We start from the raw sequence: 20436 nt of genomic DNA, 5'->3' as shown, positions 1-20436 counted from the left end.
TTCAGGACACCAAACAGAGAAGTAAAATCTGACTGCTGGGGCACAATCCGGTGGGAGGGGAGATTTATCGCTCCTATTTCTTTCAACAAGATTTGCCCAGGGTGATATCCGAGTGGATCGTATTCCATTATTGGGATAGAAAGGTGACGATCATTTAGGTGATTCATCTTGGTGAGAAACAGTAATTTGATGTCTAATCATTTTGTTCTGTGTGTGGTTGTCTGTGTGTGTGTTTGTGAGTGTGTGTGATTGTTTCAAGCTACACTGCCGTCGGTTATGTAGAGAGGAGGAGGAATCAACCGCCTAAAACAGAAATAAAGGCCGTTCAGTCTCATATTCTTAATGACTGAAAGTGGCATGTCCCTGACCTTCGTGTTTGAAGGTCTCCGCAGCTCCTTACGGCTTCTAGTTAGGAATAAGGGCTGCGCATTAACCTCTTTCTGTCACTCATAAGGCCACAGAGCAGCCAGCGCCTCAGATTGGCCACCCTGTGGAACTTTGCTGTGTTTGAACAGGCTGAGCTAATTACATTAGGTAGTCTGTCCAAATTTTTACGGATTAATTTAGGGCATAATGAAGGGGCTCAGTGATGGAGAAGCAGCTGAAGGAAGGGGGAAAAAAACAAGGATGAGTTGACCTTGTCACTCAAACGGATCCAGAGACGTATTGCTCTTTTCCCAGCTGGCCCCTGAGTTATGCAGAATGTCGGTGACATGTTTAATTATTTTTGACAAACGAAGAATGCCTTCATCTTTATGCCATGTTGCGTTTATTGCCAAGTCTTCTCTGACTTTGGCTTTGCGAGACTCTCTAAGTCAAGAACGAGATAACTTTCTGAGTTCTCCTTCACCCCACCTCCTTCGCCTACTCTCACAACATTATGGTGAGGATTTGGAGAAGAAGTGTGTTTACTTGGAATTTATTTAGTTCACTTTTTCCGAACAACATACTTCATTTCACATGTGCTGTCTTTGTAAGCTGTGTCACAAGCCTATAAAAGAGGCCTCTGGGGTTTGTCTTCGTTATCCCAGGTAAGACTGAGGCTACGATACAGCAGCTGACGTTAATAGATTTATAACAGTGATGAAATTTGAAATAGTGAAGTTTCCCTCTCAGTTCTCATGATCTGAACTACTAGGCTACGCTCTGTAGGATTGCTCACCATCTTTGCTGTTCATGTTGGTCTTCATTTTATACCCACCCGGAAGAATACATTTGCATGTGGCTTGAGATTTTAGCTTTTTGTCTACATTTCTCTGGCTTTTCTCTTAATTGCTTATTTGAATAGAGTGTGCCTATTCCCTTTTTTTGCTCAGTGGTTTAAGTGTCTGGATGCAGAGCCAGAGGGTTGGGAGTTCAGTTCCCCACTATGCCACCTACAAGTAGAGAAATTCTGTGTGGCCTTGGGCAAGCCGCACCCTCCCAGGATGCCCTCAGAAGAAGGGAGTGGTCAACCTGAGTGATATTCCCTACCTGGAAAACCTTGAAAAAGCTTGCCGTAAGAATTGACGTGATGGCGCACGACGATGATGATTCCCTTTCTGGATAACTTGAATAGTTCATATCATGTTCATAGATCATGCTGGAAAACCTAATTGTGTTTACAAGTTTAATGAAGGGCTTGTACATATTCTGGTCCTACGTCTCTCACTAGAGTGACGTCTAATGACACAGGGCAAATCTTATAGCACATTAAAGTGCCAAGCAAAAAAGATAGCAGGAAGAGTTTGTGTCAATGTAAATCGTCCACCCATTCCTGTCAGTAAAAGGAGCCTGTTGGAAAGACACAGTGTCTCGTCCAAAACCCAGGTAATGAACTGCAAGACAAATCCATTCCATCAACCATCTGTTTGTTGTGAAATCCTAAGGCTGTCCATGCTTTGAATTACAAGGGGACGGCACTCATTGATTTTTAAAAGGAAGGCAGGATTAAGTTCCTGGTTCATGAAAGCGGTTAAATTATGTGCTTAAAAGCAGAGTACATGCTGAATTTGTTGAGAGTAATGTTATGGATGCCCCAGTGAGTCCTGTTGCAAGATCGGGGCTGGCAGAATCCTGTTTGCCTAAGCGCCTAAAAATGTCATATTGATGCCTAGAAATGTAAATAGGATTATTTTTCCTCTCTTGCCCATCTCTAGGGTGAATGGAAATATCTGAATCAAAACAGTGAGATGCATCTGCAGACTTTCTGCCCCTTACTTTGGTAGTTTGTGTCACCTTGTTGAGTTCATTATAATACTATTTACCTCTTCTCCATGAAGTGATATAATACGGCGTTTCCCAAAACTTTGGAAGTGTGCTAGTGTTCTGCAGGTGAGCTGCTGGTGTGCCTTGAGAGGTTAATTAAAACAATGAAAGGCATAAAGTACTAACCCATGCCTGAGACTGGCACATCTCTGTCCCTGGCCTCTTGTTTCCACTAGAAGCATAAAACATTTCTATGTGACTGGATCATACGTGGTTAGAAAATTCATTTGTTCCAGACACAAGGGGCCAACACCATTGCAAAGGAATGTCTTTTGCAAACCTTTGTGAATTCCTCTCGGGGTGTTTAGCAACCAACTGGGCCCACGGCATCTTTGTTGGACAGTTTCCCCATCTCTCTAGGGTTATTTCTGCCCCCATATAAATATATATTTAACTCTTCTGCCATATTGAAGTATACTCCACGATACTTCCTTCCTGGGCATGTATAATATTGATGTGGTTGTAAAGCATCAGTACTCATATGTGAAAAGAAGTAGTTGTCACGAACATATAAACTTTCCAGCCCCTAAGCTCTTCAGAGGATGTGTCTTTGATGAGGACAAGAGAAAGGGTCTTCTCCACGGCTGCTCCCCAGTTTTGAGATACTCTCTCTTGGGAGGTTAGGTTGCTCTCCTCCCTTCTGGTCTTCTGCCGACAGTTGAAGACCCACCTCTTCAGGCAAGCTTCTAAGAATATCTAAAGATGTGATTAGATGGGAAACACACTGTACCACTTGTGGAGCAGTCCGGTATGATATACTGTATTTTTCTGTGTATAAGACGCCCACCACTTTTCTAACCCAAAATTAAGAAATCTAAGTGGGGCTTAGCAAGTGGAGGGGAAAGTAGGAATCAAAGCCCTGCAGGATCACTTTGATCCCTGCTTTCCCCTCCACTTATTTTTGTTCCTTCCTCAGCTTACTTCCGTGTATAAGATGACCCTCTATTTTTAGTCTAAAGATTTTAGACAAAAGTTTAGTCTTATACACGGAAAAATACGGTATTTCCTGGCAATCACACAACGTATGGGGAATTGTGGTTTAGTCAGTGTTTCTTCCCTGGCAATATGATTTGCTTTATTATGCACAACTCCAGAGTTTAGGCATGTAAAAAAAAAGCCATTGTTTACAGAGATAATTGCAATGAATTTCCCTTTAATACATTTCCACAGTTAAACCTTCTTTTAAAAAAAGTCACTTGAGATGAGGGAGTGCGCCTTCTTGAAATAGATTTCTCTGAATGAGTATTTGGACCCTGAGCTCTAGTCTAATTTTTTGTTGTGCCAATTTTTTTGGGGGGAGGGAAGTGCTAGAATATCAGAGTCTTTGACCTCAATCGTTAGAAGCTGTTTTAGATTACTCCGTCGAAGAATGATGGTCCCAAGTAGATTAGAGGGAGTAGAAAATAAGGTACTGATTATTTCTTAGTCCCCTTCAGCCTGACATGAGTTTTGCTTGATGCTGCCTCCCAATGAGCAGTGTAGGAAAGACTGATACCTTACTTATTGGGTGTCTGGTAACCACAAAATGCCACTAATTTTTGTGCTGCTGTTGAACCAGTTTTCAGCGCCAATGTGAGCATGTTTGCCCATGCATCTCCCCCCCCCCCAAAAAAAGCTATGTCAGTTTGCAGTCTGCTGGATTTCAGTGTTTCCTTTGCTTAATGTTATGGTTCTGAGTTACCAAATGAGCAGTCCTGGGCAATATTTACCTCTCCACTCTGTTCCCACCCAAACCTGAGGTGAAGATCGTACCATTTGTCCTACCACTCTAAAATACTTCTGTCAGGAAGAGAAACATTCCTTGAGTACGAGACACTGGATTTCCTTGTTCGGTTTTTCAGTTAGACTTTTAGGAACCGGAAAAGTTAAAATATAAATTTATTTAAAATATTTTTATTCTGCCTTACCCCTAAAAAAAAGGAACCAAGGCGGCTTGCCTCGTTGAAAAGAAACACCATTAAAAGCTAAAAAAATTAAAATAAAAGATTAGAACATGTAAAAAGAACGAAAGCTCATGTTAAAAATAGTAAACAAAAGCATTACTAAAAGCAGATTTAAACCAACAAAACATAAACAATCCAATTTAAAAGAAAAAACCCTTTGCCTGCTTGCTGAAGGAAGTAAAGATGGGGCCAGCCTGGGAGTTCCAGAATTTGGGAGCAGCGACCGAGAACCCCGTCTGCCATGTCCCCCCAAAAAACTAGATGCAAAAACAATTAGAGACATTAAAACGTGTATAAAAATAGCAATCGTAGGGCATCTAACTACATTAAAATTAGATTCTAGTGGCATGTGCCTGCGCAGGGCCCTGATTGGTTGCACAATGAGCAAAAACCGACCCATGGAAGCAGGAGGAGACAGTAAGCTTAAGCGGCTTAATAACTTTATAGCAAGAGTGGGGAAGCTTGTAACTGCAGCAAGCTGTTTGCTTAGATCTAGACTAAGAAGCTTAAGGAGCTTATGGCACTGCAAGCCTATCAGCTCCAAAGCGGGCGACTTACAAGCTGTGCAATGGCTATATTTCAGAGGACTTCGCTGCATCATCAGCACTTGCAGAGTTTTTAATGGGGCTGCCGGGCGGCTTTTTTCATCTGCTCATGTTCCCTGTGGTTAAGCAAAGGAAGTGCTGTAACTTCCTAATATTTTTTTTTAAACTAGATCTTTGCTTCTTCTTTTTTTTACATTTGTATGCCACTTTTCCTCCCGGGAACTCATAGAAGCATTTTTAAAATCTCTATCACAACCTTGGGAGGGAGGCTGAACAAACAACCGGTTGGCTCCATCTTAGGTGATATCATTGCCACAGTGCTTAGACCAAAATTTTTCCGTGTATAAGACTATACTTTTGTCTAAAATATTTAGACTAAAAATTGAGGGTCATCTTATACACGGAAGTAAGCTGAGGAAGGAACAAAAATAAGTGGAGGGCAAAGCAGGGATCAGAGTGATCCTCCAGGGATTTGATCCCTGTTTTCCCCTCTACTTGCTAAGCCCCACTTAGATTTCTTAATTTTGGGTTAGAAAAGTGGGGGGTGTCTTATACATGGGGGGTCTTATACACGGAAAAATACGGTAAGTGAAAGAGAGGAGTGCTAAGCGTCCATCTCAAATAGCAAACAGCACCAAAATGTGTGTGTGTGTGTGTGTGTGTGTGTGTGTGTGTGAGAGAGAGAGAGAGAGAGAGAGAGAGAGAGAGAGAGAGAGAGAGACTTCTTTTTTCCTTACTGATTTTAGGTCTAATTATTCTTTATATGGAAAATGCACCTGGTCGGTGTTCTTACCTTGCCTTGATTTATTTGTAGCTGCTCTACTTTCCAAGGAAATATTGCAACATTATTCTGTGATTGGTAGCCTTGTTTTTATGTTTTATTATATTAAGTGTTCCTTTTGCAATCCGAGGCAGACTTCCGCTTTTCGAATGCCCCATGAAACTCAGAAGGACTTCCTCTGGAGCCTGAAAGGGCAGGGAGGGTTTTGCTGTGCGATTACTATTAAGAGTAGATTTTTGGTTTATACCATGGGATCAGTTGTTTACAAAGTCAAGAAACCTCTCTGTCCTTGAAAAGTCATTTTGTGTTGTGTATGTGTTTTCTCCGAAAGGTGGTAAGTTTAATAGGATGATTACCAAAGATGTCACTCATTCCTGCACATGGTGTATCAGATCTGAGTTGCTGGCAAGCAGTGAACCCAGCTAAAAGCTGCAAAAACAACCCTTGTTCTCAGAGGGAGTCAGGGCCTGGGGAAGCCGGCTTGCTCAGCTGCTCCAGTTTTACTCTTCACAGTGACTAGAATAGATTCAGACAGTTTATTTGCAGCTTTGCTGTGACTGACAGGTTGCCAGAGGGAGAAAATGTTAGTTCTCTCTGAAGATAGTTTTTTAGTAACGAAGACTAAATATTTGACATGAACGAGGCTCGGTTGATTTCCACACACCCCACTCCACCTCGAGCCTAAATCAGGCATTGTATGTGATGGTTGGATTTCTGTTTCAGAAGTGAAATCCAGAACTTAGAAGAGTGGACATGCTCACTGCAGAATTCTGGGAAATGTAAAATTTGCGGGCTCCAGGGAAACGTATAGATAGTAATGAGCCCACACAAGCTGTGATCCATGAGCCTGGGTGCGGCTTATTAATTATATACTGTAGCCATCCAGATGCTTGGTGATCTCATGGTTTTGGCTGTCTAGGGCAGTGGTGCCCAACCTTGGGACTCCAGATGTTCTTGGACTACAAATCCCAGAAGCCTTCACCACCACCTCTCCTGGCAGGGATTTCTGGGAGTTGAAGTCCAAAAACATCTGGAGGTCCAAGGTTGGGGACCACTGCTCTAGGGCAGGTATCCGAAACAGGAGGTTCATAGGAATCGTGATGGGCCACCTCCTATACTTGGTTGCAGTTCTGTGTTGGACTTGGTGGGTTACAGTCGGTTTGCCATCTGATTTAAGCTGGACCACAGGAAGCTCTCTTCCAGACATGGTGCCAATAACCTTCCTAAAGTCTGTGTTTGTGTCAGTGCAAGAATATCCACTAACTCTGTCTACGTTGACTAGGCTTCCAGTTGCCTTATGCATTGACCTTTGTAAGGAGGGTGGAAGGTGTTGTGATACAGGTATCACTCATTGCAGGCTGCAAAAATCTGAAGAACATGTTTCACTAAAGGCAATGACAGGACAAAATAAATGGCTGTGTATTATGTAAAATGGCCCTGCCAGTATTCCACTGATAGTATGCATATTGCATGAAGTGGCAACTCCATTATACTTTAACAATATAAAATTTGGGAGACTGTAACTCTTGGAATCTCCCAGCCAGCACTAGCTAAGATGTCCTATTTCAGATCTCTGATTATGTGGTTTGGTGGACTAGGAGCTTCATCTAACTACACTTTCTTTAGGACTCAGTACCTTCAAGATTCAGGGATATGGTGGCGCTGCGGATTAAACCGCAGAAGCCTCTGTGCTGCAAGGTCAGAAGACCTGCAGTCGTAAGATTGAATCCACGCGATGGAGTGAGTTCCCATCGCTTATCCCAGCTCGTGCCAACCTAGCCATTCAAAAGCATGTAAAAATGCGAGTAGATAAATAGGGACCACCTTGGTGGGAAATTAACAGCATTCCGTGTCTAGTTGCGGTGGCCACGTGACCACGGAAACTGTCTATGGACAAACGCTGGCTCTATGGCTTGGAAATGGGGATGAGCACCACGCCCTAGAATTGAAAATTACTTTACTAAACATCAAGGAACCTTTTACCTTCAAGATTGCTTGAGAACTAAGCGGTGTTGTGTTTAATGTATTCTTGAACAACCATCAGTGTTGTGTTTATTTGGCTGGGCTATTCCAGGCCAAGTAGTAGAAGTTCCTTAACTTTAAGCCATATTCACTTTGACCATGATTTAGACTTTTCTCTGGTACAGTGTCATGTAGGGCAAACTTACAGAAATGTGTTTTTTAAAAAGTTATTGGAGAAAATGTTGAGACATTTTATGTAACGTTGTCCTCCTCCCTTCAAAACACGAATCTTCCATTAAAATAGAGCATCTAATTTTAAGTGGGACCACAGGAAGTGTCTTTTCAATCAAGGCATGTACTAAATTGAATGCCTCTTGTAAGCAGGTGTTATTGTGTTATATTTTCACCAGGGCTGCTGGGAATAAGTTAGAGGGAAATGACAAAATGAATTGGACAAGAAAGTGTCTGAGCGCGATGAATAATTCAAGGCTGCAAAGCAACAAATGCTGATATTTTCTGAAAGGTGAACAAATGTCCTTGGTTAAGAAAAAAGATGATGATCTTATCTTTAAGCACTGAACTGAATGCTCTGTGTTCATAATTCCAGTTCATTGTTGATCTCAACAGGAGCAAAACCTTGCCAAAAAGAAAGAAGGAAATAAAGTACATTCTAGTAGTTGTTCTGAGTTTTTCGGGCTCTTTGGCCGTGTTCTGAAGGTTGTTCTTCCTGACGTTTCGCCAGTCTCTGTGGCCGGCATCTTCAGAGGACAGCAACCTCATCAGAGGGAGATCCAACCTGGAAATAAGGAGGAATTTCCTGATGGTGAGAACCATGAAGCAGTGGAACGGCTTACCTCCCAATGTTGTGGGTGCCCCATTGCTGGAGGTTTTCAAGAAAAGATCGGAAAGCCATCTGTCCAGGATGGTATGAGGTCTCCTGCCTGGGGCACAGGGTTTGGACTAGAAGACCTCACTTCCAACCCTACAACGATTCTATGATTCTATATACAGTAATGTAGGCCCTCATCCATGTAGGAACATTGTGTTCCACTGCAAACATTTCTTTTTTGCACTGTGCTCTCCCTCCCTCTCAAATTTGCTTGGCAGGAAGAAGAATTTGGCACTTTTTAAAAATATTCGGGTGAACTAGTTTTATATTTTCAGCAGTTTTTGCATGATTCACTTTCTGTCAATTAGGACAAGGAGATTGCTATTCAGTTTGTTGGAATAGTTGTTGAGGTTCAGCCCTAAGAGAAATTTGACTATTCTGAGGATTGAAGAAGTTCTAACATTCTTTAGTTCCCCATTTCTGCTTCTTTTCTTTCCAGATGAACTCTTTCCTTTTGCTTTGCTTGGAATTTCTCAAGAGGCTTTACCTGAAAAAGAATACTAAGATTCACCTCAGGTAACATATTGTTCTCAACTCAAAGCAAGCCCTAGATAACCCTCAAGGAGTGCAACTACGGAAAGAGAAATGACTTTTTAAACTACAACTTGGGTCATTTCACAATATGGTATGGTGTCAAAAAGTGCACAGTCGGGCACAATTTTTTTTAACCTCAGTGGGGCTTCCATCCTGATAGGCCAATGCCAGGAGGCACCCTAACCCTACCTTTGACCCTGACCCTAACCTTAACTGCAGTAAAAAGAAAACAAACACTTCTTGCAGGTTATTTGAAGTGTGTAGTTCCTGCCAATAGTAGCCATCTCTCTGCCTCATAACAATCTCTGTGGTAAACTATGGGTCTGTTCAACCTATCCATTTTGAAGGAAATCAACCCTGAGTGCTCACTGGAAGGACAGATCCTGAAGCTGAGGCTCCAGTACTTTGGCCATCTCATGAGAAGAGAAGACTCCCTGGAAAAGACCCTGATGTTGGGAAAGCGTGAAGGCAAGAGGAGAAGGGGACGATAGAGGACGAGATGGTTGGACAGAGTCATCAAAGCGACCAACATGAATTTGACCAAACTCCGAGAGGCAGTGGAAGACAGGAGGGCCTGGCGTGCTCTGGTCCATATGGTCACAAAGAGTCGGACACGACTTAGCAACTAAACAACAACATGAGTCTGTTCCTATCTCTTGTTGTGTCTCATTCTGAGCACTGATACTTGACAAGAATATTGAAAAACAAGTGTGTCCAGAGGAAGGCAACAACAAGCTGTTTGAAGAAGAGAAAGTAGAAAGGTGATATGAGAGCGTCCATAAATATTTGAAAGACTGTCATGTAGAAGATCTAGCAAGTTTTGTTGCCTGCCTGGTCTAGAGGATAAGACCTGAGCCAGTGGGTTCAAAATATAAGAAAGGAGATTTTTAGTAAGCATTTGCAAGACCTTCACACAGGAAGAGAGGGGTTTTTTTTAGTGGCACAGAATGAGAAGATGATGGGCTTCTGTGGACTTTTTAAAACAGAGATTATTTGGCCACCTGTCACATATGCCTTAACTGTGAGTTTCCTCCCGTAGCAGGGGTTAGAGTAGGTGACTCATAGTCCTTTCCAGACTTACTGTTCTATGATTCTGTGCCGAGATCTTGTGAAGTCAGGCTGCTTGCCCAACCGATGTAGCAGGAAGAGCTTGATATTTACAGTAGTTGCAAGGAGGTTCTAGAGCGCACGTAAGTTGGCCATAACACGAGGCAATCTCTGACTGTGCATTGGCAACGCTGGCACAAATGGAAGAGCCTACTGTAGTCCACTGGTGGAATATCTCTTCTCAGGTGCCCAACAGGATCCGGGCCTGTGATTCTGAGTGATATGCAGTCCATGGCCTTATGCCACAACAAAGAGTTGCACCTTATGTCCCGAGAACCTGTGTTTAGCTTTAAAAACGTTGAGGGCTGGCAAGATGTTCTCCCGGGCCCGTTTCATCACTTTGCTTGCTGTTCCTCTGAGGATGTCATAGCTTGCTGGCAGGTACCCAGTTTTGCTTTGGAGCTTGCATGGTAGGTGAGCAAAAGGCACAGCAGAAGAGGGAGAGGTTCTGCAAAATGTTGTAGGTCTCTTGGATGCTGTGTCTCGGGAGAGTAGCCTGAGCAAAACAGCGGTCTTTCCACTATTGTGGCAATTTTGAGACAAGCAGGGAAGGGAATGCTTCTCGTCTGCCTGTTGCAAGGAAGAAACGTGGGTTTTACTTGAGACTCATTCTGGATTCCTCGTCGGAGACAGAACGCAGTGTACAGGGTGCATATCAGAATGGCACGCCCTCTTAAGCTGAGGCCTGATTCACTCAGAGCCTCATCATCCAGGGTTAGAGGTAATTAATTAACAAAGGTATTTGCAGGGACGTGGTGCTGCTGTGGGTTAAACCACAGAAGCCTCTGTGCTGCAAGATCAGAAGACCAGCTGTCGTAAGATCGAATCCACGCAACGGAGTGAGCGCCCATCTCATAACGATGATTTCCCAACAGCTGATCGGTGGTTCCAAAATGGCCGCTGGGTTTTAAAAAATGGCCACCCGCTGGGTTTTTGCCCGGATTCCTCGCTTACCGGGCAGCGAAAATGGTGGCCGTATGGAGGATTTTCGCATAAAAGTGAGTTTTTTGCCCATAGGAACGCATTAAACGGGTTTTAATGCATTCCTATGGGCTTTTTATTTTCGCATAGCGACGAATCCGTATAGCGTCGATTTTTGCTGCACGGATTATCGTCACTATGCAGGGCACCACTGTACAATGAAAGAAGGGTGTGAAAAGAGGCATGCTTCATGGAAGGTTGGTCCCGACCAGCATTTGGTTTCCTGCTGTGGCTAATTGGGAAGCAAGGTGAGAAAGCAGGAATTCTCCGATCTTTTGTCTCTGCAAGAAACAGAGTTTTGGCAACGTACTGCCTCTGAGCAGGCAGGCTCCATATACTTAGTAGAGTTACCTGTTCGGATGACAGCGCCCAATTCCAGGCTGTATTATTCTGATACTTGTAATCTGAAGTGGAACTCCTGCAGGATGCAGGCATCAATCATTAATGGAATGATCTTTCAAAAATGTGTGTCGTCTCCTTTTTAAAAGCCATAACCTGGCACCTGTCAGCAGCACACTTTCTGGCAGTGAATTACGTATGAACTGTCCTTTTGGCTGCTTGTCCTAAGCCGCCTGTTAATCAGTTTTATTAGGGTGACTTTAATTGTAGTGGCATGAAAGAGGGACGACAATTATTTAACTGCGCTATCCACAACATCCATACTTCTACAAAGCTCAGACTTCTCTTTCCTTCAGTTGGCCGTCCCCCTCAGGCTACAAGTGGGCATCCCCAGTGTCTTTAATGGGCCACGCCTAGCCCAGAAATGTCCCTGAAATATTTTTAAATCTAAATAAAATAAAACTAGAAGTGGCCAGACATCTGTTCCTGGTTTTGATTTGGGATGGTTGCAGTTCCTTGAGAAGGCTGTGGCTGTATGTGAAACCAGATGCTCCTGAAGGTTGGAAATAAGCATTTGGGGCACATAAAAATGGCTTGCATGCAGTGCATGACCCCAAATTTCTTCCCTGTTTAGAGTAAAAAAAAAACCACCCACAATTCCAGCATGTCTTTCCCTCTCTTCATCAGGAAAGTTCAGCAGCTCTTTGAGAATTCTGGGTTAGTTTTTAATTTTCTTTTCAAGATCTGTGATGTACTTTACCTTTGGATAGCCCTGAAGAACTGTCCTTTGCTAGCCCTGCAGCTTATACCTGCCCACTGAAAATTGAACTGTTTAATGAGATTCGAAAGGAACATGAAAGAGTGCAGTGGAATTAACACATTGGATGTTCTCTAGCTGAATGAATGAATAGGGTGGGTCTCTTTAGATTAATGCTGCGGTTGTCATCTCTCTCATCATGCTTCATTGCCATTCTACGATTGATCTGTCCTCCAAAGGGTGATGTGAATGTTCTGGAGGGAGTATAATTTGGTCTCAAGTCATTCAAAGGTGGTTTTAGTGCTGTTCACTTCCTCATCATGCTTTTGTTGTTGAATATAGTGCAGTAGAATTTTGTGACATTTAGTGATAATTAAAACCAAAGATTTATAGGACATACTGAAAGCGAAGGGTATTTCACGTTGCTCCCATGTATACACTCCCCACTTGATTTGGTCAAATGCTTCTGAATCCAAACTCAGAATAAAATCCTTCTGCCTCTTAAAGCAGTGGCAAATTTCTGTGTAAAAAAAAATCATAAAAAGCTCAGACTTATGCAGAACGGTTTCTTGCATTATATTTCTGCAATCAAGGAAGTCATTCTCATGTCTGCCTGTGGGCACAACATTTAATCTTCTCAGTTAGTGGCTGAGAGGTGTTGCTTCATCCAGGGTTTGATTCTGGATGGACAAAGTGACCTTGGCTTCTGTGACTGGTTGAGCGAAGAGGGAAGTGGTCAGCTTGACCCACCTGTGTCCACCAGGTTTTCAGGTGTTGCAGCTAGCAAGATCTATAGGATGGGCAGGTAGAATCGCAGTGATCACCATGAGTCCATTGGCAGTCTCTTGAGTTTTGAATGTGTGCACCTGGTGATCAGGTAGACTGCTGGCTAAACGTCCCTCCTTTAAGGCTGACCAACCAAGTCGTGGTTCAAAATTCACCAGGAGTTCAAAGACCTAAGTGATCGGAATAATCTTTACAAGAATCTCTGCAAGACAGGCCAGGCGTAAGAACTTTGAAAGACCATTACTGTATCTTGCCAAATGTCTTAACACTTCATTTCCTACAATGGGCAACTAGTGCTAGTAGCCCCTTCCTGCTTGTTTTCCCTACGTAGCAGCTGATATACAATACATAGATATACAGAAATGCCTCTGATATAAGCTGGCAGTCATGGGTAAATCTATTGCTTTAAGGTTGCTAGCTTGAGAGCTAAGACCAAGTAGGAGGGAGGGAGTCAATGCCATGCCTATGCAGGGTGCTGTTTTCCTTGAGTCTTGCTCGAGGGCTTGCCATCGGCATCTGTTTGTCCACGGTCGGAGCAGGCTTCTGGATGAGATAAGCCTTTGGTCTGATCCAGCTCAGCTCTCTTTTTATCGCTTTTAAGGCCAGCTTGTATCTTCCTGACAGAAGCAAAGCATCTGACAGGCAGCGCTACCCAAGACTCTTCCTCACCAACATAAACCATGGGTTCCTAAGGCTACTATTATTCTGTAGCGTCTTTTCATCATCAACCTTTAGCTTAATCAAGTGCATCTAGTGGTTTGCTTGCCAATAGTTTTGTATTGTTTTGCCAATTAATTGTGCTTTCTGAAAATTTCCTAATCGTACGGGCAATGTCTCCTTCCTCCCCCTTCTTTCCTCCCTTCAGTTAAGATGATAACGCTTAGATTAGACCATGGCTTTGTTTCTCTTCGAGCTGCTGCATTTCTATCAACTAAATTTCAAGCCTTAAGTATCTTCCTGTTGCTAGGCAACACTGCCACCCCGTTTGTGGGAGCCCGGTCCAGCAAATAGATGGGTACCACCTGGCGCTTTCTTGTTAAGGTATCCATATATCAGCTCCCAATCTACATAAGCAGGTGGATAAGAGAGTACACTCATTCTTTAAAGGGCTGCTTAGTCTTATTTGCCTTTTTGTTGAACAAACAGAACGTACCATGTTTAGAATTCTCACCCCAGGCAAAATTGGCAGGTTAATACTAATGGTACAGCAATCATGTACATCCTCACCTCCCCGTTCTTGTACAGGAGAATGAGAAGCTACAGGTTTTTCTCCTCACTTGCAGGAAGGGTATTTCTTGGTGCTCCCCACCAGAATATTTGTGTTTGTAAGAACTTTTTGTGTGTGCAGGTTATATAAATGGTAAAAAAATAACAATAACTGTGCTTCGTTGCATTGAAAAACTCAGGAGGAGTTTTTGCATCTTGTTGATCGATCCATCCGCCCTTCTGTAGTTTCTATTTTTGTGTGTGTTTTGTTTTGTTTAACAAACAGAAAAGGTAAGTAGTTCTGCACAAATTATGGCAACTCTGGTGGATTCCCTTCTTCCCGTTCCTTGTCTCATTTTGTACTGGAAATGAAAGGTCTTCGCCATTTCTTGACAAGGGAGTCTTTTTGAGAATGGATAATGTTGCGTTTTGTTCATAGAGTCCAGCCATATGCTTTTTTGGTCTTGTGTATGAAGAACCAAAATAATGTTCATGGATTCCTTTTGTATTTTATTTATTCATTCACACATTTCCTCCGGTAAGCTCAAGACAGCTTGTATGGCTCTTCATCACAACCGTAAGATGAGGACAGTGTGATTGACTCATGATTACTCCGTGAGCATCATAGACATCTAAGAGATTTTAACCAAAATCTTGAGCATTCTAATCACTGTATCAAAATGGCTGCCACCAGATAATTGTGTTTTACTCCTGTGGTTTATTAATGTGTGGCCAACCCAAAGGATATAAATAGGAAAAAAAAAAAAGCTTTCTGGATTCCTCGAGAGATTACCCCTTCATCATGGATCTCTTTTCTACAGAGAGTTTTATATATCACTTCCGTCACCGTCTCTCTTATCACCTGAGAATGTTGACTCAAAATGTCAAAGTCGCTCCCTCCAAGCCAAGTGAACTAGAAGTACTCTACCTTGTTCTAAGGACGTATGTTGTGTTCTTAACTATATAATGTGATGATAAATGGAGATTAAAGTAGTGTAGGGTCAAACTAGATGATACAATTAGCACATCATTAAATATAGAGCGCCCTTGAGAGGTAATATATGTCCTTTTATCATAAGGGGAACTTTTCTCTCATTGCATGTTGCAAATTAGCTTTCTTTTGTTTTGTGATTCCTCATTGGAAGGGAGACGTGGGCTTCATTTTTGTCTCCCGATGCACAGGAACATCATGTTGAAGATACTATATGCTTGGAGGAAAAACGAAACAACAGCAAATGTACGCTTCCTTTAATGTGTAATTTGACCCTTCGACAAGTAGAATCTCAACTACATGTCTGCTTTAATGCTGTGTCATTTGTTACTGTCTTGCTAAGTTATGATATATAGAAAATAAAGAGAAGCAGTGGACCAACCATAAGGATTTCAGAATTGTATGACATCTTTTGTTTTGTGGCTTGCTTTGTTTTCTAAACCTGGTGGCTTTAGCGGTTATCTTTCGCTGGCTTCTGTGACATGTTTCCGAAAATATTGGCAGGGTTCTGTCACTGCGCACAGGTATAATTGAAACTGGTTTTCTCCAAGGAATTGCTTGGCGGTGTGGTTTATTTGTTTACTGACATTGACAGAGATCTTAATGGCTTTTAAAACCCAATTTGTGCATCGCTGAATATCCTCTAAAGAGGAAGATCTGATTAAATTTATTGGAATGAAGTCTTCTCTCTGCAGAACTCATGGCTGCTGTATGAAGGCCTGCACCTGAGTAAAGCACGTTTTGGCTTAGAAATACCATGCAAACAGTGTTCAGTGGGCTACGTGTCCTACAGTTCTCCCATAAATTGGGATAACACAAAGTTTGAGGAGAATTCTCTCCACCTCGGCATGAACCTTCGTCCCCTTCCTTTATGAAAGGCTCAGTACCTGGGCCAGATTTCATTATTATACCTTTCATGTGTGCCCAGATTTCATTTGTGGCTGATTTGTTAACATTGTAAATAGATTTGTTTTCATATTAGACTGAGGAGTGAGCATGCAGTTGTGCTGACCCTCAGAGGGCAGAGTGCAATGGGTGTTGGGACAAGATAAGGCCTTCCTCCAGTGCGAAACCGGAGTCAAAGCCTAGAATTTCCCATTTTGTGCTGGACAGAAAACCCCATCTGTGTGGTAGCATAAGCCATACTGTATTTTCAGATCTGATTCACCTGGATCCCCTCTCTGTCTTGTGGATGAGTGCTCCAGTAGCTTTGCCATTTTCAATATGCATGGCCAGCCTAACACCGTGAACATATTGATCCCATCTGATTTCTGAAGCTTGGTAGAGCTGGCCTTCTGAATACTTGGCTGGGAGACCTCCTAGAATTCCAAAGATCTCCAGGTCGGGGCTGGGAAGGAATCCTGCCTAAAAACCCTGGGCATCCGTAGCTGCCGGTCACAGCTCACAACGTCAGGTTAGCTGGATCCACCATAGTCTAGCAGCTCCCTGTGTTCTTCTGTAACATGACAAGCCGCAGGTCAGCACTTTGTTGTGTAGAATTAGCCCCCTGTTGAATACCCAGCCATTTTTTGCGTGCTAAGATCAACTGAAGATCACTTCTTCTTGCTTTGCAGTGCCAACAACAAGAGTCCTTGCAACGGGCGGGGCATCTCACAACAACGCAATCTTACAAGTAAGTATGGCTTCTTGCATCTGTAATTAGCAAATCTACTATTCCAGCTTGGGCATGAACTGCCAAGCAGTGAGTGAAGGCTTGGCGGGGGCTGCTCCTGAACAGGAATTACTCTGAAATGAAAAGCAGGTTAGGAGACATAGGTTCTGTAGGTAGCCAGGACTGGGTCGATTTCATTAGGAGCTAGGAGAGTTCCCAATGAAAGATCAAGGTACATGGATTTTGCTTAAATACTGGTCTGAGCACAGCTCTGAGGCTAATAGTTCCTTAAGAGGGTGTGCATTTATCAGAGATCTAGCAGCATTTTCATAATTTTAAAAGCAGCCTTGGAGAAAGGCAGAGAGGGGAAGGAAACAGGGTGTCCTCTTTGCTACCTCTTTCTCCAGCTGACCTGCATCTGCAAATGTCATCGTGCCTCGAAGTCATTGCCTGAGGCTTCTGTGATCTGGGATGTGACACCAAGAGAAGGTCACCTCCAACTATAATAGGGAACTGCACTAGGCCACAGCTTGGTTGTCGAGACTGCAATCAAATGCTCAGGCCTTTTGAAGCAACAGTTAATGCAACTGGATGCAATGTGTCCCATGTGCTAGAGGGCATGACTAGTCACAATGCCCCAGCCCATATGTGTGATATTCATAAAAAGGAACAGAAACCTACGTGATGATGGGATGTTGCATGCCAAATGTAATTGTCTTCTGTTGCGGCAAGCATCTGTCTAAATGGCATGACCATGAAAGAAAATTGCCCCTGTTTCTCACAGTCTGGTTGTTCATGGATCTTTTTTATGTTTCTCAGGTCCTGTCTGATGTGTTCAATGCTCCAGTTTACACTATTGACACTGCTAATTCAGCCTGTTTAGGATCTGCTTACAGAGCAATCCATGGTAAGTCAGACAAAGAGCCTATTAAGACTCACGAATACATACTAGAGATGGGCACTTCATGCACCTGACTGCTTCATATTACAGCTGCTGTGTGGACCTTCTCCCCATCCCCCAGGCCAGCTGGGCTGCTCACCTGTTGTTGTGTGTCACCGGGGTCCTTCTACTGTGCTAGGGTGCCAATCCAGGCAATAGCTCAGGTTCCCATCCCTGCCTCCTCTGGCAGCTGACCACTCTGCCAAGGAGGTGGGACAGGGATTCTCCTTGTGCAGCTAATGAGTGGTTGGCTGCCTGAGGAGGTGGGGAAGGACTGGCTGGGCTCCTACCCGGATTGGCACACTGCTGGATCAGAAGGACCCTGGCGATGCATGACGACAAGTAAACAGCCCAGCCAGCCTGGGGGCCGGAGAGAAGGTCTGCGTGGCAGCTGTCGTGCAAAGTTGTCAGGAGCACAAAACACCCTCTCTAATACATACAGCAGAACACGCCAACTTGGGTGCAAAACTTGGTTTGCAGTAGCTGCATTCTGTGCTTGTCACAAGCCAGACTATGGCTTTAATTTGTGTTCTTGCTTGTTTTCTTTTTCATTTCTTCTCCTTTTCCTCATTATATTCTCTGCAGTGGGAGCTTATCTGACAAGCTGCAGAAGAACAGCTTTGCTAGATCAGATTAAGCATCTTTCTCATGGTGCGTACTGTTTCCCACCAAAAGCCCAAAGTAAAGTAGGAAGCCAGTAGCCCATCCCTGTGGTTGCTTTCAGCAGCAATGATATGTCAGATCAGCGTACTGCATCTGACTGTTGATAGACATAGAACTGCTGGATAGCTCCGTGGCTTTAGGTCTTTGGCTGTGGGGCCAGAGGTTGGGAGTTCAATTCCCCACTGGGCTTTCTTGACAGTGTCTGGACTCAGTGATCTATAGGGTCCCTTCCAGCTCTACAGTTCTAAGATTACTAATCTATTAATCTAATCTTCTTCACATATACCTTGAATCCTTCCATCAGTTACTCCTGTTACAACTTCACTGTCTCAACACAACATGTATCATACGCACCCCTGTGACGATAGCTGGATGAAGCAGGGACCATCTGAGGTGGACCCAGTGAAAGCTCATTGGACTCTTCTGATTTCTCAGTCTGCCTTTATAGAGAGGAGGTGCCAGCCTTTCCTCCTGTGCAGCCCCGCTTATCTCCACGGTGTATGTAAATCCTCATCTGCATGCCACCTCCTTTGCTTGTGCATGGAAGAATGCGTGTCTCTCTGTGTAAACACAGCTGTGTACATGTAAAATGAACATGTGAAAAAAGCCAAATTAAAAAAAACACACGAAAACCAACCCTGCTCCACACAAAGAACCAAATTACTGTGTGGTCCAGAAGTAAAATGAAAAATGCACATTTGAGCAATACTATTTATTTAGATTAAACTGAAGAAAGTAGGAAAAACCACTGGGCTAGTCGGGTATAATCTAAACCAAATCCCGTATGAATACACAGTGGAAGTGAAGAACAGATTGAAGGAACTGGATTTGGCGGACAGACTGCCTGAAGAACGAGATGGTTGGACAGTGACACCGAAGCGACCAACATGACTTTGATCCAACTCTGGGAGGCAGTGGAAGACAGGAGGGCCTGGCGTGCTCTGGTCCATGGGGTCACGAAGAGTCGGACACGACTTAACGACTAAACAGCAACAAATTTATTTAGAGCATAGAAATGTTGCAAAGGTGGCCTGAGCTTTCATGGTCTTCCAAACTCTTCATGAGGCATTGCGTTAAAAACAACAACAACAACTGTGGGATGAGGCAGGCAGAGAAGTTTCAAAAAGCAAGCCTGATGTATATATATGTAACATGCTCTCTGTAACTGTGAGATGTTGAACTGAGGCCGAACAAAGAGAAAAGGGGTTGAAGGATCAGTTTATACTTTGCTGGGCATGTATTCATGTACATAAGAGTGTCTAAATTGCCTCAGCTATCCATGAAAACCCCCTGAGTCCCTGCAGCCATAACCAACCACTTCTACTATACCCGCCTACGTGCCTCGCAAAAATTCCAGCCTCTTAAGAATCCCAGTCTTGGGAGCCTGTGTGGGATTCTGTAAGAATGTAAGAGCTGCACTGGATCAGACCCGAGGCCTCTGTTTCCATTTCTTCTTCTTGCCGCCTACTTCGTGGCTAATCTCTTCTCTTCCCAGCTCCCCCCTTTAAAAAAAAAAACACGCCATGCTTTGTCCTTGGAATGTATTACTTCTCCATATTTTCTCATCTGTTTGCTGCCTTATTGGCGTTCCTCAATGATTATGGATACTGTTGAACTTGCAACTCTGTGGCTGGCTTTGCCCTCCATGGGACAAATTGAATGACTGACGTAAACTCGATCCCAGAGACCCCACTCGCTCGGGCTCAAGTGCATTGGAATGTAAGATCTTTACCCTTTATCTTTCACTTCTGAGTGCTGACCCGACCAAGGGAGATCAATGCAATGTATTAATTTGCCAAGGAGTCCAGGCACATCCCTCATCTTGTTTCTGCTCATTGATCTCAAGTCTGTGATCTTCATTGCAGGGCTTGTGGCGGAGAGAAACGTGCCCTTGACTGATGTTGTGAAATTAGCACCAGGGCCCAAATTAGTTGCTACTCCAACAGCTGGTGTGGCTCAGGTGAGATGGCTTCAGACACTTCTAGTCATTGGCTTCTTCCTTCCTTCCTTCCTTCCTTCCTTCCTTCCTTCCTTCCTTCCTTCCTTCCTTCCTTCCGTCCGTCCGTCCGTCCGTCCGTCCGTCCGTCCGTCCTTCCTTCCTTCCTTCCTTCCTTCCTTCCTTCCTTCCTTCCTTCCTTCCGTCCGTCCGTCCG

General features: G+C 43.6%; 1 protein-coding gene across 5 annotated transcripts in view; it reads left to right on the top strand.

The window, feature by feature from the left end:
* The window catches only part of XYLB (xylulokinase), an 88484-nt gene that overhangs the window by 53693 nt on the left and 14355 nt on the right, over positions 1–20436 (top strand). For 3 of the 5 annotated variants that reach the window (XM_020779773.3, XM_073002845.2, XM_073002846.2), the window contains 3 exons: positions 16643–16701; positions 17500–17587; positions 20149–20243. In XM_020779773.3, coding sequence (XP_020635432.3) covers positions 16643–16701; positions 17500–17587; positions 20149–20243 — 242 coding nt within the window. Of the gene's footprint in view, positions 1–16225; positions 16483–16642; positions 16702–17499; positions 17588–20148; positions 20244–20436 lie in introns of those variants that run through there. The other 2 variants (XR_012088187.2, XM_020779774.3) reach the window with 2 other exon arrangements.

Source organism: Pogona vitticeps, chromosome 6, assembly GCF_051106095.1.
Source record: "Pogona vitticeps strain Pit_001003342236 chromosome 6, PviZW2.1, whole genome shotgun sequence".
NCBI classification, from domain to species: Eukaryota; Metazoa; Chordata; class Lepidosauria; order Squamata; family Agamidae; genus Pogona; species Pogona vitticeps.
This window is presented reverse-complemented; position numbering and strand designations above follow the sequence as displayed.